The sequence below is a fragment of the Oryctolagus cuniculus genome, chromosome 7 (genome assembly GCF_051225735.1).
Source record: "Oryctolagus cuniculus isolate XC-2025 breed Fujian yellow rabbit chromosome 7, ASM5122573v1, whole genome shotgun sequence".
NCBI lineage: Eukaryota > Metazoa > Chordata > Mammalia > Lagomorpha > Leporidae > Oryctolagus > Oryctolagus cuniculus.
In genome coordinates this window covers 130,267,951-130,293,666 of record NC_142873.1, presented here as the reverse complement: position 1 = coordinate 130,293,666, position 25,716 = coordinate 130,267,951, and the positions used below count along the sequence as shown (strand labels likewise).

Below are 25,716 nucleotides of genomic sequence, written 5' to 3'. Positions count from 1 at the left end.
TGGGAAGTCATTAGAAAGTTTGAATGGGGCAGAGACGTGATGCCACTCAAGGCTGCAGCACAGAGATGAGGCTGCAGAGGGGCAGAGCAGAGGCAGCGACATCAGTTAGGCGCCCCCGTCAAGCTCTAGGGGTGGCTCGGACCACTGGGTTACCAGTGGAGCTGAAGAGAAGCGGGTAGATGAGAGAGGGTCTTGGAGGTAAAATTAGCAGGACTTGGTGATGGCTGCCAGGATTCTGGCTGATCCATCACCTGCACAACGGAGCCACTTACTGAGACAGGGGACACTGCACAGGTGTCAGGAGCGGACATCACCATTTAGGTCTTGGCCGCATTGGAGCCACGTGCACTGAGGAGGGGACTGGCTGGCAGTTGGTGAGGCTCCTCGTGGTCAGGAGGCTCCCCAGGCTGGGGCTACTCACCCACAGGTGGACGGTAACTGAATCTGCAGGCATGGATGAGGTCACCAGGGAGGGGTCCACAGTGAGTGGGGAAGGGGCCTGGGAACTGGAGCATAGACCAGTGAGGAAGGGGGAGGCCCCTGCCCAGGAGACTGAGCCAGAGAGAATAGGGTCAGAGGAGCCCAAGGGACCAGGTTTTAAGACTGTGGTGACCAAGAGGTCTGCTAAGATGAACTCTGAACGAAACAGCTCTCAAATTCCGAGACATGGAGATCATAGCATCCATCTCTGGGGAATCGGGTGGGTTATAAAAGCCAGACGCACTGCACACTGGGCCACATGAACAGGACTGCCACAGTGGCAGACAGGACCGCTCCATGAAGAAAGCTGCTAGGGAGGGACGGCGCTGTGGCATAGCAGGTAAAGCCGCCGCCTGCAGTGCCGGCATCCCACATGGGCGCCAGTTTAAGTCCCAGCTGCTCCACTTCTGATCCAGCTCTCTGCTATGGCCTGGGAAAGCAGTAGAAGATGGCCCAAGTCCTTGGGCCCCTGCACCCGCGTGGGAGACCTGGAAGAATCTCCTGGCTCCTGGCCTCAGATCGGTGCAGCTCCAGCCATTGTGGCCATCTGGGGAGTGAACCAGCGGATGGAAGACCTTTTCATTGCTCTGCCTTTCAAATAAATAAAAATAAATAAAAGATTTTTTTAATGTGGGTCTTGCCATCTAAGGACAGGGAGCAAAGAGAAGAAAGGAGACCACCAACAGCAGAAATGCTGGTGAGGCCGGGCCCTCTTCACGCAGCAGGACAGGGGCGGGGGGAGAGGGCAGGAGCAGACACGTGCAGTCTGGGATGAGGTCAGGGTTCAGTGCGTGGGGGTGCGGGGGAGAGCACAGGTGGCCAGTAGAAGAAGGCCCTTGTGGCGAGGAGGACAACGGGCAGGCCGGCCGCATGGTGCTGAAGTCGCCCAGGCTGGCGGCAGGAGGCAGCCAAGGCAGCTGACGGGTTCGCTAAGCTGACCACAGAGGTGTGGCCACTGGGCTCAGGACAACGAAGGCGGACAGTGTCGCAGGCAGCGCGATTTCAGTGCAGTGTTGCTCCTGGGAGCCAGATGGGAGCAGGAGGTGGCAGGGCGCAGGCAGCGTCTAGAGACTGCTCCTGGGGCTGTTGTGGAAGATGGCAGAGAAACATTCCAGCCTGTCCCCCTCCGGAGGGGGCCTGGGCTCAAGGCAGGGGGTCTTTGGTGAGGACCTGGGATGCGTGGCCGTGACTGTGACCAGGTGACGACGACACAGTGCAGGGGATGCAGCAGACAGCACAGGAGCAGAGAGCAGGGCCCCGGAGGAGCCAGAGCCTCCTGAGCAGGGGCTGGGGGCACCGTCCGCTAGACGGCAGGGAGGGGGGCATGGGGAGGAGCAGGTGTGCATGGGGTGTGGATTTGGTAGTGGGGACATGGGGCAGTCCTTCGCAATGGCTCCTGCTTTCTCAGAGGAGCACGAGGGGAGGTCACCACGCAGTGATGTGCGGAGAGATGAACTCCAGATCCCACCAGGAAGGGACGGGAGGCATCAGCCAGGATTTTGTGCTCTAAGGCCTGGGCCTCTTCCCTCCCGACCCCATACCCCAGGAGGCACACGGGCTGTTTGGGGGTCCTGGCGTCTCCAAGAAGGCGACCATCCCTTGCCTTGGGGCATTGGCTTTCCATGGAGGACGGGCCTTTTCTCTCCCACTCCTCTCTCTAGAAAGGGGCTGGGGGTGACCAGCCACACCCAAGACTGAGAGCTGTGGCTCTCGGGGGCCTGGGGCGGGGCCCCACTTGTAAGAGCGGGGCCAGGAGCACCAGGCTGCCCAGGTGAGGCCTCGCAGCTGCAGGCCAAGGTGATGTCTGCAGCAGAAACAGTGACCTCAAAATACTTGTGCCTTTCCCCACAAGGCAGTGGCCCTCAGACTGACCTCCCCCGTGGCCGTGCAGGCCCCTGGAGCTCTCGGCTGGCTGGGGCGAGGTGAGCGGCGCTTCAGTGAAAGGCCAATCTGCTGATGGGGGGCGAGGGTGGGGCGGAGACTTCAGCTGAACATAATTCAATTTAAAGCAACTGCGAGATGAAGAGAGGGACTGATGGCACGAGTTTGAGGAGAGTGTCCGGGGGCCCAGGCCCTGGCCCGAGAGTGAACAGTGAGTGGAAGCTGACAGCTGCTCTCCCCGCACCCAGCGCCCTGGGGCCCGGGCACAGCAGACACAGAGCTGCCACGTGGTGCCACTCGGCCTTCACACATGAGCACAAGGACATCCCTGCCCGCCAGGCACAGGAGCAGGGCGGCAGGGCGGCCCCACACGGACCTGGCGCTCGGAGTCTGGCCATCTGGACAGAGCCGTGGCTCTGCTCCTTCAGGCGTGTTCACACCCTCCCGGGCCCGGCCACCTGAGGTCCTTGTCCTGTGGCCCTGCGGCCTGGCCTCTGGCTTATTCCCTTGGCTCTTGTCTGCTTCCAGGTGCTGTGCCTGCTGAGAGCCGGGCAGGCTGCCCAGAGGCATCCCCCTGCCCTGTCTTAGCAAACACTTGGCCACATACGGGACCAAAGATGGGCAAGCTAGGTGCTAGAGACCGATGGCTGGAGAGTCTGAGGACCCGTGTCCCCCTGGGGTTTGAAGCAAGAGCCTGGTCAGCTCAGCAGGGAGAGGGTCTGCTGACTTCCATCGCAGGGCTGCTGGCTCCTGCCCACCGAGTTCTGTCTCCTAGGCCACAGCGCTGGGAAGAGGGAACAGGCTTGCCATACCCACTGAGGCCAGGCGAGCGGGCACACAGGCCAGCACCCACCACCAGCCCCACTTCCAGCACAGGCCAGACCCACAACCTGAGGTCAGGACACACTCTAAGGTATGGCCAGGGAGCCCTGCCCTCACCTGGGCATTTCTGTCTGATGGTCTCTTGAATGTGGAGAGGGAAGCTATCTGTCTGTCCTGTAGGTGGCAAGCACCCATTGCCTGCCAGGCCCCTGCACCAGCCCGGGGCTGACAGCAGACAGGGCAGACTGTCTTGCCTTCAAGGGGCCCACATCTGCGAGCAGAGGAGACAGACACGGCTACAGACAGGGGTGACCAGAGCCTTAGGGACGGCTCTAAATAGGTGCAGCTGGTGCCAAGGGACCACACGAGGTAGAGCACGTCTCAAGGGGCGATACCCCATCACCATGCACAGCAGATTCTGCGAGCAGACTGGTTTTGTGTGGCCCAGAACCTCAAAGTCAGAATCTGTTCCCTTCTCTGTGCGTGTCTCTCACGGAGCCATGTGGTCTCCAGCCTCTGTAGGACTGACCACCAAGGAGCAGACGGGACCGCAGGAGAGAAAGACTGGCACTTCCGGTCCAGGCATTACAAGAAGTGGGGAACAGGGAGGGCGAGCAGCCCCGGGGCGGGGGGAGTGAGTGCAGAACTCTGTCTCGGTTACATGGACCTGGGGTTCAGATGAGAGGCCCAGACTGCAGAGACATGGTTGCTGGTGGGCGAATCGGTCCAGGAAAAGGCAGCTCAGCAGGAAAAAGGGGAGGCCTAAGGCAGAGCGCTAGAAGAGAACTGGAGAGAGAGTAGCCGGTGTGGGAGTGTAGGCCAGGGGCACCAAGTAGAAAGACTTTTCCTAAGTCAGCAACGCACGGACATAATTGGCTGAAGATTACACTTTTTAAAAACTGGGGGTGGAGCCGAACCCTCAAAGTTCTGAAACAGAAGCAAAAATGCCAAAAAATGCACGAGCGTTGCAATACCTCCCCCCACAGTACTCCAAAATTACCAAGGGGCGTAAAACCACTGACTGAGACACTCATTTTTGACCTGTTTGTCATCTGGAAGGAATCCTTTGCCCGGCATCGCTGGAGCCATCCGCTCGTCACACACCAGGGGGCGCACGCGCACCGTTTCTGAATCCAAGTCCGCGACAAAAGCAGGCAGTGAATTAGGTGTTCATCAGAACTTGGTGCTCACATCCATAAGCCCCAGTGCAGGCTTCCCCTTTACGTCACCACTGTGACCCCAACAACCTCCAAATCTCGTTTGTTCCTCCCCGACTCCAAACCCCCAGGGGTATCAGAGAGGCCCCAAGGAGACTGGGACTCCTCCCGCACCCCTCACATGACCGCACTGGGGGTGGGGTGAGTGGGCTACAGGAAGGGGCTTTGGGGGAGGGACCTGGAGGCAGGAGCTTTGGTGTCACCATTGGAGCTCACCAGTTCCCATCGGCATTAGGACTGTGGCATAAATCTTCAGGTGGGCTAAGGGTGTAGCCCACAAACTTACAAACGCATTTGCGTTTCGTGTGAGATGTCAGTGACTCACTATTGAGGTTAATATCCGGTTTGGAATTCAAGGGCCAATTTATACCAGCCGGAAATTGCATAGATACCCGGTAGCCTCTGGTTAAGGCTGACACCAGATCAGAAGAGTGGAGGGAGAGCGGGCAGGAAGGGAGCTTGTGAGGGGGTCTCACCAAGGGCTGGATCAGGTGAGGTCCTCAGCGGGTTCAACGGTGGGTGGGGTCCAAGGTCCGTTTCTGTGCTGGGGCCCCTTTTCCAATTACTCAATCTCAATTCTGGAGCTGAGAATGTGAACAGAAAGTGTGCCGGGAATGGAATTTTGTGGAAGGGTTGGGGCTCAGCAGAAGGTGGCTACTGGCCCTTAGAGGGCTCCACGTGGGTACTGGAGTCCACTGACCACCAGGGATGGCGCCAGTGTTATGATCAAGGTTAGGGTGGGCAGCAGTTGTAAAAGGGTTTAGGGCCAGAATTGGTATTTGGGGGCATTATAATACAGGGGTCCAGGTCAGAATGACTACTCGTGTCCACTCGGGGACAGATTTAGGGGGTTGCAGTCAGTATTGGGGTTCGGGGTGGGTGTGGGCCCAGTATCAGTCTCAGATCTGCACGGGTAGGAAATGGGATCTCACGGCACCATCAGGTCCTTACGAGGCTCGGGAGCCACTAGTAGGAGCTGCACTTCGTGGAGTTGAGATGTGTTGGCGCTCACCGCTGGGGCTCAGGCCCCACGCTGGGGCTCCGGTCGGCTTAGACGTGCGCGGTTGGGTTGTGCTCTGGCTAGGCCTACCCGGCTCCGCGGCTCCACCAGCGCGAGCGCACGAGGGGAGGGGCGGTACCGGGGACGCGCACGGCAGGGGCAGGGGCGCGGGCGCGGGCGCGGGCGGGGGCGCGCGGCTGGAGCTGGCGCGGGAGCGGCGGCGGCGGCAGAGGCGGCGGCTCCGGCTCGGGCTCCGGCTCGGGCTTCGGCTCCAGCTCCGGTGGCGGTGGCGGGAGCGGGACCAGGTGCCCGCGGCGGCGGCAGAGGAGCGGGAGCGGCGGCCTCGGCAGCGTGGGGGGGACATGCGGACCGACGGCCCCTGGATAGGCGGTGAGTGACCCCCGGGGCTCCCCTCCAGTCCCCTCCGCGCCCGTTCCTTTCCCACTCTCCCCGCCCTTCCCCCGCGTCCACCCAGCGGAGCCGGGGGCGGTCCCGGGGGGGTTGGGGGCGCCGCTTAGGCCGGGCCGCGCCCCCACCTGCCGCGCCCGCAGCCTCGGCAAGCCCCCCCACCCCCGGCCCAGCCTGGCGGCTCCTCCCCGCCTTTACCCCGCGGCGGACGCGCCCCCCCTCCCCCCCGCCGCCGGCTCGCCCGCTCGCTCCCCGCCGCACCTGAACCGCAGCCCGCGCCCCCCCAGTGCAAAGTTTGCCGTTTGCATTTTTGCGCCCCCTCGCTGATCCCGCCTCGCCCCCCCCAACCCCGCCGCCCCGCTTCTGGGCGGACGCGCTCCGGGGGCGGCCCTCGGCTTCCCACCCCCCCAACTCCGGGCGGGTCCAGGCCGCGCCCCCGCCCCCGCCGCACCGGCGCCCCCTCCCAGCCGGCGGGGGATCCGCAGCCGACGCGCTCCCGGTTCGCTCGCGGCCCCGGCGCACGTGCGGTCCCGGGATGTGCCGGGTGCGAGTTCGGAGCCCCCCACTCTCTGGTCGCGAGCGCGGGCCGGCGAGGGGCTCGGGCGGGCTGCACCCACCCCCACCCCCACCCCCACCCCGAGGCTGGGCCCTGAAGGCCCTGGAGCGGCCTGTCCCGGGAGGACGTGTCCACTCGGACCCGCTCCGAAAGTTCACTCCGTCGCCACCCCGCGTCCCGTCCCGTGCCAGCGTGCCGGTCCCCAGTCGCCGGGCCCACGTCCCGGTCTCGGCTTCTTCCTGTTTGCCTCCGTGTGTTCCTGCTTTCCAGTTCCAGCCCTGCAGCCCCAGGGCCTCTCCCGGGGTGCCCGTGTTCCCCTCCCGCGGTCTCCGTGTGCTCCCTCCCGGGGTGCCCGTGTTCCTCCCCGGGGTCTCCGTGTGCTCCCTCCCGGGGTGCCCGTGTTCCTCCCGGGGTCTCCGTGTTCCCTCTGGCTGGAGCTCCCCGCCCCTCTCTGCCTTCTCCCCGCTGCGTCTCCGTGCTTTCCTCCCCAGGTGTTCAGCCCTCTTGGCGCCCCACACCCCCTCTGCGGGGTCCCCTCCCCCATGCCCATGGAATGCTGCCCCTCAGGTTCTTCCGCCCCTGAGCCGGGGAGGGCCTGGCCTTTCTCCCCATTTCAACAACCCCCTCCCCAGTGCCGGGCCCCAGTGCAGCAGCCTGAGGGGGGTGGGGAGGGTGGGGAGTACAACCTGTCTGAGCTGGGAGATGGGGGGGGGGGCTCTCTGGATTCCCCTGGAGGGAGCAGCAGGGCCCGGCCGGGATGCTGGTGGCTGCGGCCCCACCTTGGCTTCTGAAGGGACCAGGGCCGGGATCCAAAGGGACCCTGAGCCAAATCATCTGGCTGGCGACTCCAGGAGCGTGCCCGGGACTGGGGGGTTGGGGGGCCTGGGGAGCTGTGCAGGGGGGGCTGGCTGGGAAGGGGTCCTCTCGGGGAGCCTCTGGCAGCCTCAGGGAGCAGGTGGGATCCAGACGGGAGTCCTGGTAATTCTGGGCTTGGCTCCACGTTAACTCTTGCTTCAGGGAGCGTGGAAATCCCTGTTTTTACTTTACTGATTGTATGAATGAGCCTCCGGCTTCAGGAGGGAGCAGGTGAAACTCCCCAAGTTGAGCCCTTCCCCGGGCCACACACTGTGCACACTCCTGCCCCTCCCACCTGTCCCACACTCCGCTCACCCCCTCACCCCACGTTCACTTGCCTGCTTGGCCTCACACTTGCACGCTTGGGCCTGCACGCCAGCCAGTGCTCAGCAATCCGGCACGCTTGCACACTCCACAGCACACGTGTGCACACGCCGACTCAGTCCTGCTCGCACTTTCCCTCTTAGCCCTGGAAATGTCTTCTTGGTTGTGCTGTCTCTTCCAGTAGCGCCGCATCTCCCTTCATTCAGGAAATTGTTTTCACATAATACCTTCCTTCCTCTCTCACAGCCACTGGCCTCCCCCCTGTGCAGCCTTGCGTGCGCCCTGGTTGGGGTGGCGCACGGGGCTTTGCGAGTGAGGAGGGTAGTCTGTACTTCGGCTGGGAAGACCACAGCGAGGTCTTTCCTTGGGAGTTGTGTGGATGTGCAACCAAATGCGGAACTTGGTGATTTGCCCCCTCTTTTTCCCATCTTGAGGCTCCTGCGGTAGAGCCCACGAGGCCCACCACGGCTCCTCTGCTTTCCACTGAGAACTCAGTTTCGTCCCCCATGAAATGGGGCAGCTGATCCCACCCAGGCCAGGTGCCAGGGCTCTTGTGAGAAGCCGGGGGTACGGTGCGGCCGTGCAGTGTCAGCAGTAGGAGTCGCCTCATGGATGCAGAAGGAATTCTGTAGCCTACTATTGATTGCTGTCTGTGTGCCAGACACCGAGCTAGGCGCTCCCAGCTGGCTGCCTCGCTTCCGGTGGGACTGTCGGCAGCGTGGGCGAGGTGTCCGCTCACCAAAAGCAACTGCGGCTCTGAGCTGTGGTTAGAAAGCCCAGGGGGTTCAGTGTGAGGCTGGGGAGAGTTCAGAGGTCAGGGTGAGTTGAGACCAAGAAGGGGCTCTCTGGACTGGGTTTGGAAAGATAAATAGGAATTTGCCGGTTGAAGAAAGGAGAAAGGGCACTGTAGGCAGAGAGACAGTGTGAGTAGACGTGAAGGTGTCACTTGTGGAGTATGCAGAGGTACAGCAGGTCACCAAGGGCCTCGCCTGGCCCGTGATTTAGCTGTGTCTTTGAGAACACGGAGGGGAGACAAGCTGACAACGCCGTGGAGTGTAATGGTTCCAGAGGGTGACTGTGCGGTGCAGGGAAGCGATGGCGGCAGGACACTCAGTGAGCAGGAGGGTGCAGCAGGTCAGGGCATGGCAGCAGCATGGAGCCCCTCAGAAGGCACGTTTGCCGGCACGGATGATTGGATGTGGGGGCGAGGAAAGGGTCCAGGTTCCTGCAGGCGTCTGGACTGAGCCCCCGAAGCTCACTGTGCCGGGCACATTGGAGAGGTGGAAATGCCCATGGTTGGCCATGCAGCCTCTGCAGGACTTGGGGATTTGAGGCTCACTGGGCTGGAGGCGGCCCGGGGAGAGGGGAGGAATTCAGAAGGGGGTTGGGTATGGGGATCTGGAGCTTGGGAGACAACTCAGGGCTCCAGAAAGAGAACCAGGAGTTGTCTGGGTGAGCAGGGAGCGGCGATCGTCAGGAGACCGCTCAGCCCAGGCAGTGGCTAAGAGCTCACGTTCTGGCTCTGGACCGCTGAGCCTGGACTCTCCTAAGTAGCAGCGTGACCTTGAGCAGCTTGTTCAGCATCTCTGAATCAGTTTCTTCGTTTGTCAAATGGGTATCATAAAATTGCACAACTCCCGGAGTTGTTTCCAGGATTAAACTTAATGTACTTAACAGTGCTTAGGACAGGGCCTGGGGTCTCGTGGCTACTGGTAGCTAACTGACGGCAGCTGTTACGCTGACTGTGATCAACAGGAGTGGTGTGAACCCACCCCCAGAAAATCACTCAGGATTGCTTTTTTTTTTTTTTTAATATTTATTCCTTTATTTATTTGAAAGGCAGAGTGATAGGGTGGGGGTGTGTGGTTCTATTCACTCCCCAAATGCCTGCCACAGCTGGGGCTGAGCCAAGCCAAAGCCAGGAGTCAGGAACTCCTGGTCTCAGGCATGGGTGGCAGGACCTCGAGTACTTGAACCATCATCTGCCCTTCCCCAGGCACACTAGCAGGAAGCTGGGTTAGAAGCAGAGTAGCCTGGGCTTGAAGGAGGCACTCCAATAGAGCCTGTGGCCATCCCAAGTAGTGGCTGTGCTGCAATACCTCCTGTCCCCTGGTCGCCTTTAAAAAACTATACGTTGGCACTGTTGGAGGGCATCCGCCTGCCTGAAGCAGCTGCGGTTCTGAACCGTTGGGGAGTTCAGCAAAGGTGGCCAAGCCCCCTGTGGTCAGCGCCGTGGATGGGGTGTGTGTGTTGCTCAGGTGGGTTGACCCTCAGGTGAGCCTGAGAAGAGCAGAGGTGAAGCCCTGCAGAACAGAAACTATGTTGGGGGTGGAAGGAAGGTAAATTTTTTTTAAGGATTTATTTATTTCAGAGGCAGAATTAGAGCATGTGTGTGATAAAGAGATTTCCCATCTATGGGTTCTCTCCCCAAATGGCTGCAGTGTCGGGAGCTGGGCTGCCCTGGATCCAGGAGCTTCCTCTAGGTCTCCCTCGTGGGTGCAGAGGTCGAAGCAATTGAACCATCTTCCACTGCTTTTTCCAGGCACATTAGCAGGGAGCTGGATCAGAAGTGGAGCAGCTGGGACTTGAACCAGCACCCACGTGGGATGGTGCCCATATGGGCTGCCGGCGTCTCAGGCAGCTACATAACCCACTACGCCACAGCACCATCCCAGGAAAGGAATGCTAAGGCGGGCAACCTTGCAGAGTTTAGTTGCCCATTTCCTCTCACCCTACCTGGGCTCCGGGCGTCTCCCATGGTTTTTTCTTCCAGTGTTTGCCGCTAGGATCCAGAGGCACTAGCTCTGTGTCCCTGACCTCTGGGTCTGGGAACTGTCAGCTCCTTAGTAGTGTTTTAGCGGCTGCTGCTGGGGACTGTTCCTGGTGTAGCCGCAGGAGCAGCGGCGTCTGGTGTCCTCTAGATTTCTACTTGCTCCTGGTCTTGCTGCCAGCTGGGTTTCCTCCCTGGCAGATGACAAAGAACTCTCTAGGGAAGACTGGTCCCTGGTTGGTGCGAGGGTTTTACACCTGATCTTGGACATGGCTGCCAACTTCATCCCTACTAAGGCCTTTCTGGGTGCTAACTGGTATGATTGCTTTTTTTTTTTTTAAAGATGTACTTATAGGGGTAGACGCTATGGCATAGTAGATTAAGCCTCTGCCTGTGGTGCCAGCATCCTCTTTGGGTGCCGATTTGAGTCCTGGCTCCTGCTCTTCTGATCCAGCTCCCTGCTGATGGTCTGGGAAAGCAGTGGAAGATGACCCAAGTGCTTGGGCTCCTGTACCCTCATGGGAGACACGGATGAAGTTCCTGGCTTTGGCCTGGCCCAGCACTGGCCATTGAGGCCATCTGGGGAGTGAACCAGTGGATGGACAATCTTTCTATATATATATATAACTTTTCCTCTCTCCATCTGTAGCTCTACTTCTCAAATAAATAAATATTCTCAAAAGAAGATTCATTTATTGATATTTTTGAGTGGCAGAGCAATACAAAAAGAGAAAGACACAGAGAGATCTTCCATCCGCTGGTTCACTCCCCCAAGTGCAAACAGCCTCGTCTGGGCCAGGCTGAAGTCGGGAACTCCATGCCCGTCTCCCATGTGGGTGGCAGGGATCCAAGTACTTGGGCCATCTTCTGCTTTCCCAGTCGCATTAGCAGGAAGCTGGCTTGGAAGCCGAGCAGCCAGAACTTGAACCAGTACTCCAGTGTGGGATGCTGGCGTTGCAAGCAGGGGTCAACCCTGTGTGCCACAGCGCCAGCCCTGGGTGTGATCCGATTTGGATGCTGTGCCAGCCAGCCTCTGTGTGAGGTGTTAGCCTGGGGGAGTATTCGTGGTCTTGGTTGCCCAGTGGGAGTCCGGAGTAGTTGGGGAGCTGCTTACTTTTGGGAATCTGAAGGGCGATTTGATTGCCCATCTTGTCTGTTTGGGGCCAGTTTGATCCTGGACTGATACGGTTCAAGGTGCTGTTCTGTGTGCCTCAGCCTCTTAGCAGGTGCAAGGCCCTGATGTGTTGAGTCTGTTCTTGGACCGGCCTCCTGTCCATTTTGGGTACACACCTCTTTCCAGGTGTGGCTACTGCTTGAAGTAGCGACTGTCTTAGTTTCAAAGTATGAGACCATAGCTGCTAATGTGGCCCTGGGTGTGGCCACAGCTTGGGGGGACCTTCCCCATCCTGAGTGGAGTCTGCTCTAGTGCCGAGGGTCCCTGAGCAACAGTGGGGCCGGCAGCGTCCTGTCAGGCTCTGTGAGGCCTGGTGGGCGGCGTCAGTCAAATAGGCCCTTGAGTTTGGGATGTGGAAGCTGGTTAGTCTGGCCAGACCCGCCTGGCAGCCCATGTGCTGGGAGCAGTGGTCCCTGGGAACGTGGGCCGGTGAGGGAAGCGTGGGCATCCTGAGGCCCTGGGGCTGGCAGCAGTAAAGCCAGGGTGAGCAGACCTGGTTGGGTCACTCAGAATGGCCTTCCGAGTCACTGAGGGCACCCCTGTGCTGGCGCACGTGGTCAGTCTCCAGAGAGCCGTGCCCAAGTGCAGAGGTGAGGGCGCTCCCAGCATCGGTGCCACTGCCTCTCCTCTCCTGTGCGGGCTGGGGGTGGCCGTGCGTGTAGGGGCTGAGCTGGGGAGGCACAGCCTGCGGCCAGCGGGCACCAGCGGAGCTGGGTGGCAGAGCTGCCTGGAGGTGGGGCTGAGATGGTATGGGTGTGGCTGGGCCCTGCCCCAACTCGGGACAGTGTCCTCGCCGCTGAGAGCCCAGTAATGGTTCCAGGAGGAAGGGGCTGGCCCTGTCGCGCTGTGCGCTGGCAGAGGAGGCCTGCAGGGGCACACCTTCATTTTAAAAATTATAGAGAAGCAGCAAGTCAAAAATAAATATTGCCTCTGAGGCTTCTTTGGAAACTGGCACGTACGCCAGGGTGTGTTTCTCTAGGCTGAGCAGTTTTCTTTGAACTCACTCGTGGATTCATCCCTTTATTCAGTGTGTGTTGGCTGAGCACCTACTGTGTGCCAGGCTCTCTGCGGGGCGCCAGGGATGCAGTGCTGAGCCGGGCAGGCACAGCGTGTGTTCTCCCCCAGGTTGAGTGATTCGGCGACCGTTGACAGATACAAATTGATAATCACGTTTGTTGTCACGGCTCCAAGGTACAGGCCTGGTGTCTGGGACATCACGGAAGGCTTTCCTGGGAAAGTGCCATTGGAGCCGAGATCCCAAGGGTGATTGGCAGGAAAAGCACGGGGAGCCCAGTCCAAGCAGCGGCATACCACGCGGGCAGAGCTGGGAGGGGAGAGGGAGGGAGGAAGTCGGGCATGTCTGAAGACGAGAAGAGAAAGTTTTTGTGGGAGGGAGCGTGGGCAGCTGGGCTGCAGAGACGGATGGGGCCGAGTCTGCCTGGCCCTGGGATCAGGCTGAGGAGCTGGGATACACATTCCACCGCTGAAGTCAGGGACTTGGTCTGTGTGCGCACAGTTCTTTGCCTCGTGCCTGGGATAACGCCCAGCACATAGTAGGTGCTCAAGGAGTATGGAATGAGTGAGAGAGCGAGGGGAGTGAAGTGAAAAGATAGGCGTTTTACTAAACGGGGCTGCTCTTGCCCCAACAGTTCTATAACCTGCTAATGTTTCTCTGCGTAAACAGCGACTTTCGGTTGTCTATGTCAGTCCCTGCTCTGCCGTGAAGAGCTTTCTTGATGCTTTGGCAGCCTCTCCTCTCTGCCCAGGAAGGAGCGGAGGCCCTTGTGCCCTGCCCTCCGTGCTGAGTGTCCAGCAAGAGTGACAACAAAGATCCCCGGTGAGTGTGCCCCGAGCTGTGGCCCGGAGCAGGGCTGCACGGCTTGGATTTCATGCGGGCCCCGTGGAGAGCTACAGAAGGGTTGTCGTCAGGGCTGTGACATGATGCAGTGTGCCGGGGGTCGAGAGCTGGTGGAAGAGCGGTGATACGAAGGGAGCCAAGGAATCTGAGTGCTGTTTGCAGAGGCGGAGTGGACGTGGGGCAGGAGGGAGGGGGGTGTCAAGTGTGGTGCCGGGTTTCTGACTGTGGCTGTGGGAGGTGATTGCCATATGGTCAACTGCCGTGGGTGCGAAATAGGCTTCCGGTGATGTCCTGGGACCTACACCGGCATCCGTCTGCTTCTCCCATCACCATGTTTCTATAGAAAAGGCTGTGCTGTTGACTGGAGGTTGTGGTGGAAGGAGCAGGTCTGTGGCACTTCCCTCCTGGTCTCTTCGAGGTCCACTTCTCCTTTCTCTCTATCAGAAGCACAGAGTGGGCGGGCTGGAGTAGCGGGGAGTGAGGCTGGAGAGTCAACACCATGGCCCTTGGGTGTCAGCCTGGATTAGATTCTCCTGGGGACGCTGCAGAGGGATGGAGGGCAGTTAGCCAGAGAAGCAGTGACTGTGCATTTGTGTCCGTTTGGCCATCTCTCTGTTCACTCTTGGTACGTTGTCTGAGGGCTCAAATGGCAAACAGAGGGTGTGTGATGGGCATGATCAGAGGTGCATTTCTGTGAACTGAAAGTGGTGTTGGTTTGTGCACTGGGCGTGTTGGCAAGGAGTGACTGGAAGAAGGAAGCCCCAAGAAGGGGCAGGAGGTGATGAAGTTACTGCATGGTGGTGGCCGCCACTGAAATAGGACGGATTCAGACTTACGGGCAAGCTAGGTGTGTAGGACGTGGAAGGACTGGGGAGGGGGTGGCAGGCTTGGCCCCGAGACTGGGGATCCTGGCCCTGACTGGGAACCCATCTGCTAGTTTCCTTCCCAAATGGCCACAAAAGCCAGGACTTTACCATCCTGGTCTCCTACATGGGTGGCCAGGGGCGCAAGTCCTTCAGCCACCACCCACTACCTCGCAGGCATGTTAGCAGGAAGCCGGATCGGAAGCAGAGCATCCAGGACTTGAACCAGTTCTCCTAGACAGGATGCCAGTGTGGCTTAACCTGCTACACCGCAACACTAGCCCTGGGGATACTGGGTTCTGGTTGGACCAGCCTGAGCTGAGGGCTCCAAGGGTCTGTTCTCTCTCTGAGCTCCCTGGAAGTAGATCCCATGATTGCTTTGTTTATCATCCTGCCTGCTGGACAGTTCAGTTCTTCTGGCTGAAAGACGAAGGCCATGGAAGAGATGAGCCAGACCCAGGCAGCAGCAGGGCAGGGGGTGGAAGGGATGAGCACGTCCTGAGTGCATGCTGGGGGCTGGGCCCTGCACCTGTGACGTGGGCACTGGGGTTATGTGGAGGGGACAGCTGCAAAGGGTTGGGTCACAGGTTGAAAAGTCAGGTGAGGAGCTGGAGTGCCCTGTGTCCCTTTACCTGTCCATCTTCAGATGATGGGTCTGACCTAGCCGACAGCCTGTTCCCACCAGAAAAGGTGTCTGAAGGTGGAGCTCTGTGTCCTCTGGGGAGGCTGCCTGCTGATGGCGTATGTGGAAGGGCACAGGTCGCGGGTGCTGCAGGGCCGGCTTCTGGGGCACGGCTGGGGCTGGTGTGGGGCGGCAGGGAAGGTGCTCTGAGATCCCGAGCCAGGTTGGGGCTGCCTTGGTGCTCATATGGGACTGGATCGAAGGTAGGGGCCAGCTCAGCTCCTAGGCCAAATTAGCAGAGGAGCTCCCGGAGCTCTGCACTGTGGGCATCTCAGAGACCAGGCAGTGCTTTGCTGTCATAGTGACAATCAAAAATGTTTCCAGATGTTGTCCCATGTCAGCTGGGGAGCAGAGTCACCCCGGGTTGAGACCCCTTGGTGTGCACCTCCTCTTGCTGCCTTCCCGGTGCTGAAGCAACCTTGGGATCTGGGGAGGACCGGTGGGGGAGCGTGTGTGGGGCTGGGCAAGTGGCAGGGACAGGAGAAAGGCCTTGTTTCTGATCCGGAAGACTGGATTGATTGAGAAGTGCAGAGGTCAGGGCAGCCACAGGGGCGAGCGTCACTCCCAGGGGACCTGCACCCCCCACCCCCAGAAAAAAACTGGAGGCTTGGGAGTGTGAAGGAGCCCCTGCTGGTCCTGTTGACCTTCTGCCCCTGCACCCAGGCCCCTGTGGGACTGTTGGCCATCCCCAGAGACCCAGGGACACTCCTGATCTCTACTTCCCAGGAGGCAGGGAAGCAGAGGGCTGCCGAAGGCAGGGGGAGCCCCGAAATCATCTGTTCTAGCTCTGCGTGCTGGCTCTAGCCAACTGGCTGGAGAAGGGCAGGCCGTCCCGGCCCCCTCCCGCCGGCCGCCTCCTTCCCTGGGGCAGGGGTCCTGGCTGAGAGTGTGATTTATTCCCGTCATAATCCCGCGGTCGGCCTGGTGAGAGCTGGAAACATGTTGGTTTTCCCTTCCCAAGTGTAACAAGGCCTGCTTCCGTCTCCGCGGCCGCTGCTGCAGTGCCACGCGGTGAACTGTCCAGGACATGACAAAGGGGCTCGGGTAGCTGCCGGCGGGTTACAAGATGAGCAGCTCCCACGCTCCCTGCCTGGTAGACGCTCCACATGGCCCGAGCACTGGCCTTGCCCCTCAGCCGGCTGCTCTGTGGGGCCCCCGATACCCCCCCTCCCTGTACCTCCTGGGAGCCAGGGTCCTGGCCTGGGGAAGCAGAGGGGTTGGGAGGTTTAGGAACAGGTGGTATTTGAAGACTAATTAATATTTGTGAATAATAGCACGAGCCCGAGGGAAACAACCAATCTGTGTTTGTATATTCATGAGGGGGTCTGGAGGGTAATCTCAGCTGCTCTCCAGCCAGGGAATACCGCCCCCCCCACACACCTCTCTGGCGTCACCCGTCCCTCAGCCCCACTCTGAGGCCAGCAGGGGTGGTTCGGGTGGGCCGCGTGGCGGCGGCACCGCCTCTGTAGCGCGTGTTTTCCGTGACGCTTGTATGCAAGTCCTGTGGCTTGGTGTGGTGCCTGCCGCTTGCTTTTCCCTGCAAGCGGTGATTCCCAGGCTCTCTGGTTTCACAAACCAGTCCAGTTTGCAAATGGGCTCGGGGGCCAGACCCAGGGTTGGCAGGTTTTTTTTTATTTTGCCAAGTAAGGACATTACTAAAAAAACAACTGCTCCCGGCCATCCCGTCGTTTCATACAAGAGAGGACATTTGAGCACCAAGGACAAAATTGGAGAATAAAGGACAATGCCTCCCAAGAAAGGGCAGTTGGCAGCTTCGCTCTGGCGTGGAGGAGAAAGGACAGAGAGAGCCGTTCTGCGTGGGGAGACCCTGCCCGCAGCCAGACTCTGGCATCCCGTGCTGGAAGCCGCGGCTCTCCTGCCCCAGCTCAGAGACGGCGCGAGCGCCCAGGCATCCGGGCCTCCTTTGTATCTCGGTTGTCTGTCGGAAGCCTGGATCCCCCCAGCCGCATTGGCCGAGGGGACACCCAGCGCTGAGCACTGCTGGCCTGGGGTCACGGGGTCGCTGCAGTTTAGTCAGGCTTAAGGCAGCCCTTCCTCCCAACAGGTGGCCCTGAGAGCCAGGTGGGGCAGGGCCATCGTACACACCTGAGGCCAGGCCTGGGGCTCCAGGCCGCTGTGCTCTGAACAGGAAGGCTCTAGGGTTGGGAGTGGCCTGAACCGCCTGACACCCGGGGCGGGCTTTGTGCCCAGTGTCTGGGGCGGGAGACAGATTGCCCGTGCCAGGAGCCGGTGAGGAGAGGCCCTGGCTCCGTGGCTGTGCAGTTGCCAGGGTGGTTCCCCAACAGTGTGTGTGGGTCCCCCACGTCTGCTCATCCTCACGGGTGCCTGTGGCCCTGCACTGCCAGGAAACCGTTTCTGTTCTCAGCTTTTCCATTGTGGATTGAGCACCCCAACCCAGATATACAGGGGTCCCCAGAGTCCCCAGTAAGGGCCATGCTGGGGGTGGGGCTAACGGCCCAGATTCCGTCACTCCCGCGATCAGTCTCACCCAAGGTTGTGCCATGTGGCTATTTTTCAAGTTTATTTATTTATTTTGAAAGAGTTACAGAGAGAGAGGGAGAGACAGATCTTCCATCCTCTAGTTCACTCCCCAGATGGCCTCAATGGCTAGTGCGGGGCCAGGCCAAAGCCAGGAGCCACGAGCTTCTTTGGGCCACTTTTCCCAGGGGGAGCTAGATCGGAAACAGAGCAGGCAGGACACGAACCGGTGTCCCTATGGGATGCCGGAGTCACAGGCAGCAGCTTTACCCACTATGCTACTATGGCCCACGATGTAGATGTGTGGTGCAGGAATTACTTGAGGGCTAGGCTGAGGATTTGCACCTTTTAGTGCCTGGGACTGCCCCCTCCCTCCGCCCCCAGCAGGGTGTCTGCAGCGGGGACTGACAGCTCTGTGGTAATGTGATGGGGAGCTGCAGCCCTCTGCACCCGTCTCAGGCAGCTTCTGGATGGGACACGGCCTTTGCCAGGGTGTGCTGGGGGGCTCACGCCGTGACTATGCAGTGCGTTTGTCCGCCCACATGGTCTCTCTCCGGCGTCATCCCTTGATGTTTGTTTGCAGGAAATTTGCCCCTGTGGCCCTCGGGCTGGGGCCTGTTTCCCTCTGCTGTTGCCCTGAGGGTCCCCTGCCTGGAGTTAACCTTGGGGCCTTTGTGTTGCCACACTCCGAAGTGCCGCTGGCCTTGGCGTGCTTCACTGTTGGGTCCGTGTCAGGGGCCACAGGAGGGAGCCATGCCCCGACGATGATAACCTGGCCCGGGAGTTTCCCCTCTGGTGTCTGCCGGGGACTGGAATTCTAGCGTTGGCGGTGATGCCCAGGTCCATACAGGTGACCTCTGTCCCCACATGGCCACGCAGCCCATCCTGGCCCCAGCCACCTGAGCTCCGGGATCACTGAGAACCCCTGGCCTGGTGGACACAGGGCTGGACTCCCACCCGGCCCCTTCTTCCTCTCTGCTTTTTGCTGCCCAGCTTCTGTCTCAGATTTTTGGCGAGGTCCTGGGAGAGGGGACGCCTCCCACTCTGACCTGTGTGTTCAGCCTCTTCACAGACTCCTGTGCTTCGATCACTTGCTGCCCTCTGACCTCATGACCTTTGATTGTCCCAGTTGAGACAAGGGTTCAAGTTCCGGGGAGGACCAGAGCTACCTTTGAGCTTTGCCCCTTCCCGCTCACCTACTCTGTCAGCTTGCAGTTTTTCTTCTCGTGTGGGCCAGTGGGCAGCTGCGTCTGGTCACAGCTCCCTCACCAGAGTCTGGGTCCCGCTGGGGGCCCCCAGCTGTGTTTGCTGGCACTCACTCCTGCATCATGCCCCGTTGTGTTTCCGGAGCATTAAGGAGGGATTGGCTGTGTGGCAACCCCTTACCCCAGTCAAGGTGTGAGCAGAGCTGGTGAGCACTGTGCACCCCCTGTGGTTCCCAGGCTGGTGATGTGAGAGCGAGGCCCTCGGGAGCTGGCCCGGGAGACTGGGGGTGATGGCAGCCTGTCTGCGGCTTACGGTGTGGCCATGCTGAAGGCTTCACACAGGTACCTGCATGTGGAGAGGGCGCTCGGGGCTGAGGAGCCCGTGAGCATGCGCCCAGAGGCTGTCCCGCAGTCTCCCAACAGCTTTTGCAGGGCAGAGCCTGCCACTCACCTCCTCCCATCCTCTCGGGCTGCTGGGGCAAGGGCAGAGGAGGCGTGGAAGTCCAAGCTTAGGGTCCAGCACCCCCGGCCTTGGCCACTGAGGCCTCCCCTGGTATCTCTTTGGGGTTGGAAGGTGCCATGGGAATTGGGTAGGATGAGGGTGGCTGGGCGGGACAGCCACAACCTGGCACGAGCACGCCCTGGCGAGCCCTGACGGGTTGTGGCTTTGGCTGCAAGCCTCTGATACCGGGGCCGGCTCTTGCTAACTCGCCTGTGCTCTGGGGAGGGGCAAGGGGATGCCCCGGGCACTCTGGGGTTCCTGGCCTGTGTGAGTCTGCTCAGCACCATGCTGCTCCCTGTCTCTGTCTTGTCTGTGTTCCCTCTGTGACCCCATTGCTCTGTCCCTTTATGGGGTGACGGAGGCTCAAGGTGTAGCATGGAAGGAATGTTCCTGTACCTCCTGGGTTAGAGGATGACTTGGAGGCCTCCGGCACTGTCCCCCTGCAGTACCTCTCACGAGTTGTCCTTGTGGGCACGGGGGATTCAGGAGGGGCCCGAGTGGTCTCAGGGATCGGGGGGTCTGTTCATGCTGGGCTGTGGATGGTCAGTGAGGATGAGTGGGGGCCCTGCGGTGGCATGTGTGGACCGGAGGAACACTGGCGGGTAGATACCAGCGAACTGACTCCACCCTTCTCTCCGATACAGGTTGACTGTCCTGCGCTGTGGCTGACTGTGGAGCTAGAGCCCTGGATGGCCCCTGAGCCAGCCCCAGGGAGGACGATGGTACCCCTGGTGCCTGCACTTGTGATGCTTGGCTTGGTGGCAGGTGCCCATGGCGACAGTAAGTATGACACCCCAAGGTGTAGCGCTCCCAGGTCAAAAGGTGGCATTCCTCCCAGGAGGCCCCTGGGATGGGGCAGGACCACTCACAGGGGAGAGAGGGGGACTGGATGGCCCTCTAGACTGTTTCCCTCCTTGGAGACAGCCCCCCTCTAGTGAGTAGCCTGGCCCGGCTGTGCCTTAGGAGCGACCTGTGCAGCGCCTGTGCGCACCACTCAGCTCCGCAGGGTGGGGCATGTGTCAGCGTGACCCTGTTTCACGGGGGTGGGGTGAGACATCTTGGCGTCGTGTGGTCATTGTATGACATGCTCAGGCGTGCGGTCTGTCCACCAGGGCAGGTCTGTGCAGAAGGCACAGCATGAACCATGTCCAGTGTTCTGCATGGGAACAGGGGAGGAGGCAGCACACAGGGAAATGAGTGCCCTGGTCCAGGGAGGGCTCTGGGGACCTTCAAGGCAAAAGAACATGCCGTCCCCCCAGCCCCTTAGCCCTGGAAACTAGCCGGGGGTAGGGGTGGGGGGCTGTGCTTGGCCAGCAGGAGCTGAAGCCCAGCACCCCTCTGTGTGTGTGTGTTGACGGTGGGTGGAATGGTCCCCTTCTCAGATCCAACTCCGAACTTTGGTCCCTTTCCCGCTGCCCTTCCCCCTGCCTGGCACTTCTAGACTGGCCGCAGCCCGCCCTGTCTCCATGGTTACCACTGCTTGGTTACTGGTAGGAGGCGGAGCTCAGGGCAGACTGAGCCAATAGGAGGACTGAGGGGGAGGGGCGAGGTCGCAGCCCAGGTCCCTGGGGGAAGGGACTGTTCCCAGCCTGTCCAGAGCCCAGAGTTGGTCTAAGGCCAAGGGGAGGGGGGGTCAGCAAACCATAGGGACACCCCCACTCCCTCCAACCCCCTCCCCCCTGCTTAGTATCTGGACACAGCTCCCTCCCCTTGCCCCACCAGAGCTCTTTCTCCTAATGGCTCATTAATTATTCAGAAACCAGCCTGGAGGAGGGTGGGACTGGAGCACCGCCCTTTGTCCTCCAGAGTGTGGGGGGCAGCCTAGGTGGGGCTGGAAGGGCCAGGGGAAGGGGTAGCAGAGAAGGTAGGGGAGGTGGGGGGAGCCTGAGGTGCCCACCAGGAAAGGGATGGGCGCTATGCAGGAGCAGGGCTGGGGGCCTAGCCAGGGTGGGAGTGGTCTCCAGGCTGATGAGCCTGCACAGGGTGAGGGCACCAGCCTTCCTCTGGTGGGACTCCGGTGTTGGCCAGGATGTGGGGCTTGCCCAGAAGCCCCCCACCCCCATCCTGGCACCCTTAGGGCCTCCCCACAGGAGTGCCAGGGCAGAGGAGGAGGATGGCCTGACTGCCAGCACCCCAAGCCTGCGCCCTTGGGCCCGTCTCCCCAGCCGGTGGTCTCCCTGTTTCACTCTCCTGTGAGTGGCATCCCCACCCACCTGGTCACCCAAGTCAGGAGCCTGGGCCTCCTCTCTCTCTCCGCACCCCATCTGATCCACACCACGTTCTGTCAGCTCTACCTTCTGAATGTCTTTGGAATGCATCCACTTCTCTTTCCACCCTCAGCTCTTGCTGGAGCCTGAGCACGCAACAGCCTCCTGATGGCTTTCTGCCTCCAGTCTCTTCCCTCGTAATCCGTTCTCCATTCCAGAGTAAGAGTCACGTCGCAGAATGAAGACCCCACTGTGCCGCTCCTCACTTCAGACTCTCTCATTCCCCTCCCCTGCTACCCTCAGATCTTCCGGGCTCTGCATCATCAGGTCTCTCGCCCTCCACGGGCCTTTAGCCTTGAAGACACCTGCATCCCACGGTGAGCTGGGTTCAGTCCCCAGCTCTGACTCCAGCTTCCTGCTGATGCACACTCGGGGAGGCAGCAGTGATGGCTCAAGTTGGGGTCCTGCCACCCACATGGGAGACCTGGACTAGGTCCCTGGTCCCTGTCTTCCACCCCCCTGTTGCAGCAGGTGTTTGGGGCATGAACCAGCAGATGGGAGCTCTCTCTCTTTGTTGTCTCTCTCTTTCTGCTTCTCTTTGCCTTGCAGAAAAATAAAACAACCCCCCAGACAAGCAGGAGGCGGCCTCCTCCTGCTCTGTCCCCCTCAGCCGTCCCTGCCACGCTGACCTCCCCAGGCGCTCCCGTGCTGTCCCGAGGCCAGACCTCCTGCTTCCTCTCCCACACCCTTCACCTGGCTGGTCCTGCTGCCTGCAGGACTTCTTCCTCCAGGAGCCTGGGTCACAGGCTCCTCTTCTGTGCCCTCTGTGTGCACAGCTGTGACCCTGTCAGATCTCTGTATCCCAGCTGACTCTGGTGCAGCAGGGGCTCGGGCCATTGTCCGGTTTAGGGCTGGGACTATGGTGGTAGGTAAGAGGGCATGGGGCAGGCCAGGACCCCCAGAAGGAGTGGGCAGGACCAGGTAGAGCAGTTTATATAGCACAGTCCAGGAATCTCAATGCTGGTTCCTTAGGGACCAGAGACCAGGGTCTTTTTTTTTTTTCTGACAAAGGGAAAACAGAGTAGCTGTCTGCTGTTCTCTCCCCAAATGCCTGCAACAAGCCGGGGCTGAACCAGGCCAAAGCTGAGAGCCCGAAACTCAAACCTAGGCTTCCCATGTGGGCAGCAGGGACCCAAGACTAGAAGCAAACCTGCTGCCTCCCAGGGTCTACATCTGCAGGAAGGAGGAGTTGGGAGCCAGAGCTGGGTGTTGAACCCAGGTACTCGAATGGGGTACCTATCCAGCCTCTTAACCGCTTGGCCAAACGCCCACCCCAAAACCAGGGTCACAAAGGTTAGAACCAGCTAAAGAAGCTGAAATCCCACCTCAGCAAGGCCAGGGAGAGGGTGGGGCTCAGATGCCTTGAGCTCTGTCCCAGACAGGGGCCTTGGGGCTGGAGCCTGGGCTGGGGGTCTCAGGAGTCAGGATCTCTCTCCTACAGGCCTGCCTTCAGCTGCACACACTTTTGGATCTGTCCCCCTGTGGAGACCACGCTTGGGCTGAGCCTGGGAGACTTCTCGCCAGAGGCAAGTGGCCAGACTGGCCAGAACTGCTGCAGAAGGTGGGGCGGACGCCCCAGAGAATTGACGACCAGGGCAGTGAAGCGCGGAGCGGACAAATGTGTTTCTATAGGCCTCTTAACGAGACAAATGAATGGGGGCCCTGGCCTCTGAAGGGAGCAGAGGGAAGGGGGTGGAGAAGCAGCTGCCCAGAGTTAGCCCAGGGGCCCGGCGGCAGTGCTAGGTCAGCTCCTGTGGAGACCTGGGCCTGCACTTGGCACCGTTCCCACAGCCCCCGGCCTTGGGGCTCCTCAGGAGGGGATGCTGGGAGGCCAGAGGTGGTCCTGAGCCGAGGCAGGAGTTTTGGACAGAAAGAACCCACGTGGGCCTGCCTTGGGACACACTCGCCCCACCTCGTGGAGCCCCAGGCCTGTGGGCAGTGCGGAAGCAGTGACCCCAGCATCTCAGGAGGGAGGGGAAGTGGGGCACCTGAAGTTCAGTGAGCGGGCATTCACTGACGGGGGTACTGCACGCTGAGGCAAGCTGGGGAGAGGAGGCAGGAACAGCCCCGGGCTTTGCCGCGGAGCTCACGGAGAGCAGGCATCGTGGCACAGGCAGGACCCAGGAGCAGATGCGAGCCGGGCCCTGGTTACGGCCCAGTCGCTCAGAGTCCTGGGAGCCCAGAGCAGGATCTCTGGTGGCTGGAGGGCTGGGGGCTGGGTGGACCAGGCCTGCAGCGCTGAGCTGAGGGTGTGTCTGTTGTGCTGTTCCCCCTCCCCCAGCCTTGACGCTGCTGGCAGGGCGGAGCGCCCTCCCCCTTGCGCCTCTGGGAGGCCGGTCTAGACTCTGCCCTCTGTGGGACTTCCGGCAGGTCGCTTTCTCTCTCTGGGCCTGTTTTCCTATTGTGCAGTTCAGGGAGTCACTCCTACCTGGAGAGGGTAACTGGAGTCACGTGAATGAGGCACCCAGCACCTCACATGTACTTCTCCTCTGGGGCCACAACCTGGAGCTCCCCGTGGGTCCCTGGGAGCCGGGGGGTGGTACCAGGGACAGTCACGGGAGCCATGGCTGTGTCCTCAGCTCATCAGATAGTTCATTCAGGGCTTGGGAAATTCTCCTTTCCGGGAGTTCCTCTCGCCGCCCAGTGTCTGCTCCCTGCTCCTGTGCGTGTGTGTGCTCCACAGGGAAGGCACAACATAGCAATCAGTCTCCCCGGGGAGAAGGCTTGGAAGTGGCCCAGTTTGGCTATCCCTGGCTGGACCCCTGCAACCCTCCCTGGAGGCCTGCTCTGCCCCCACCCTGGGTAGCTTCCTCTTGCCTGACCAGGCAAGACCCAAAGGAGGGAGGTGGCCGTGGGCCCAGCAAGTTCGTGCTGTGCTCTCACCACAGTCCTTGGCCTTGCTCGGAAAACACTGCGAGAGTAGGAAGGTGGTGAGCCTGGAGCGGTCAGGCAGGAGAAGGTCTGGGGGCAGAGTGTGTCAGCTCTGTGCTCCCCAAGATTCTCAGTGAACCGAAGGGGAGAGGAAGAGCTGGGGGTTGGCACAGAAGCTGTGTGGGCTGCCCTGGGGTGGGAAGGGTGGATTCCAGGGGAGCAAGGGCGGGGTGGGGTCTGCCCGTCCAGCCCCCTGGCTGCACTGGCTTGGGCAGCACTGCCGTGCCCGCCTGGGCTGGGAGGTGGGAGGGCAGGGCGCTGGCGCTGGCGCCTCTGCACCTTGCAAGGGAGCAGGGGTTCTGCCCCCACCACCGCCCAGGGCCTCAGGCACCTTGCAGCCTCCCCTGGGCTCTGGGCAGCCAGCAGGACCCACACCTGGCCCTCCTCCGGCTTCTGGGTTCTTTGTTTGGTGTGCAGGCCCCGCCCTGCCCCGCCCCCAGGCTCGCTTGCCCAGCCATTCCAGTTCAACGGGTTCCAGCCTCTGGTTTCAGCAGCGGACACGTTGAGGCAGGAGCCAGCAGGCCCGGGGACTTTCTGCCCAGGGTTTCTCTGCCCGTGATGTGTGAGGGGCTGCAGTCTCTTCCCCCCATTCCTTCCTCAGCACCCCCGGGTGCCTGCGACTGGGTCAGACCCTGAGAACGGACAGGAAATAGGACTGGCGGGGGCTCTGCTCTTCCCAGCGGGTGTTCAAGGCAGAGAAGCGGTTACTAAACCCCAGAGACTACAAAAGCCATAACCTCATACATGCACCTAATAAGCCGTGAGCAAGTTATTACCTCACACACCTCTGTAGCACGCCGTGAGCTGTGCTGTGGTTGGCAGAGGGCTCGGGGCCGGGACTGAGTCAGTGTGGGGTGAGGTGGTGGCGGGAACCCCGGATGATGTTTACCTGGAGATGGGAAAGTGAGTAAGAGTGAGTGGGTGGACAGGCAGCTTAAGAGGCCCTCAGTCAAAGGAGCAACTGTGCAAAGGCCCGGAGGCCACAGGTGACGGTGCTTGTCCAGGGCTCTGGGGAGAGTGGCTGCGGCAGACCTGCCAGGGCTTTGTCTGCCATGATAGGCATTTTATACGTCTGGTTCGGAGGGTGGGAGGCCCTTGGAGAGCTCTGATGAGGAGCGAGGCTCTCAGGGTGTCCTGGCTGCTGAGTGTGGGAGGGGTGAGGCTGGAGGCCGGGACATCAGCTCCTTAGGCCAGGGAAGAGTGCAGCAGCCCGGGAGGAGAGGGGGTGTGGCTCTCTGAGGTCCTCTGGTATGGGGAGGACTGCATAGTTGGGGGGGGGCTGCACAGGGGACAGCCCCAGGGAACCCTGGGTAGGAGGTCCCCGCAGGACAGGCTGTGCAGACAGTTGCATGCTGGTGTCCCGAGCCTCCTTCCTAGGGCAGTTGGGGGAAGGGCGAGGAGACAGGTTCTGAAAACCCTGTG

The 25,716-nt window shown here is 60.7% G+C and overlaps 1 protein-coding gene and 1 long non-coding RNA gene across 17 annotated transcripts in view; one reads left to right on the top strand and one right to left on the bottom strand.

The window, feature by feature from the left end:
- Positions 1-1,430: 1,430 nt before the first annotated feature.
- Positions 1,431-5,481, bottom strand: LOC103350200 (uncharacterized). The gene is made up of 4 exons (XR_016211067.1): positions 5,352-5,481; positions 4,877-4,984; positions 4,225-4,310; positions 1,431-1,563 (listed from the first exon to the last, which is right to left on the bottom strand). It is a non-coding gene; the product is annotated as an uncharacterized LOC103350200 (long non-coding RNA).
- Positions 5,482-5,585: 104 nt separating this feature from the next.
- The window catches only part of PTPRF (protein tyrosine phosphatase receptor type F), an 84,737-nt gene continuing 64,606 nt past the window's right edge, over positions 5,586-25,716 (top strand). For 9 of the 16 annotated variants that reach the window (XM_089300817.1, XM_089300821.1, XM_089300816.1 and 6 more), the window contains exons 1-2: positions 5,606-5,790; positions 19,741-19,876. In XM_089300817.1, coding sequence (XP_089156943.1) covers positions 19,786-19,876 — 91 coding nt within the window. In that variant the 5' untranslated portion in view covers positions 5,606-5,790; positions 19,741-19,785. Of the gene's footprint in view, positions 5,791-19,740; positions 19,877-25,716 lie in introns of all 16 variants that reach the window. The other 7 variants (XM_051856591.3, XM_051856590.3, XM_089300820.1 and 4 more) reach the window with 2 other exon arrangements.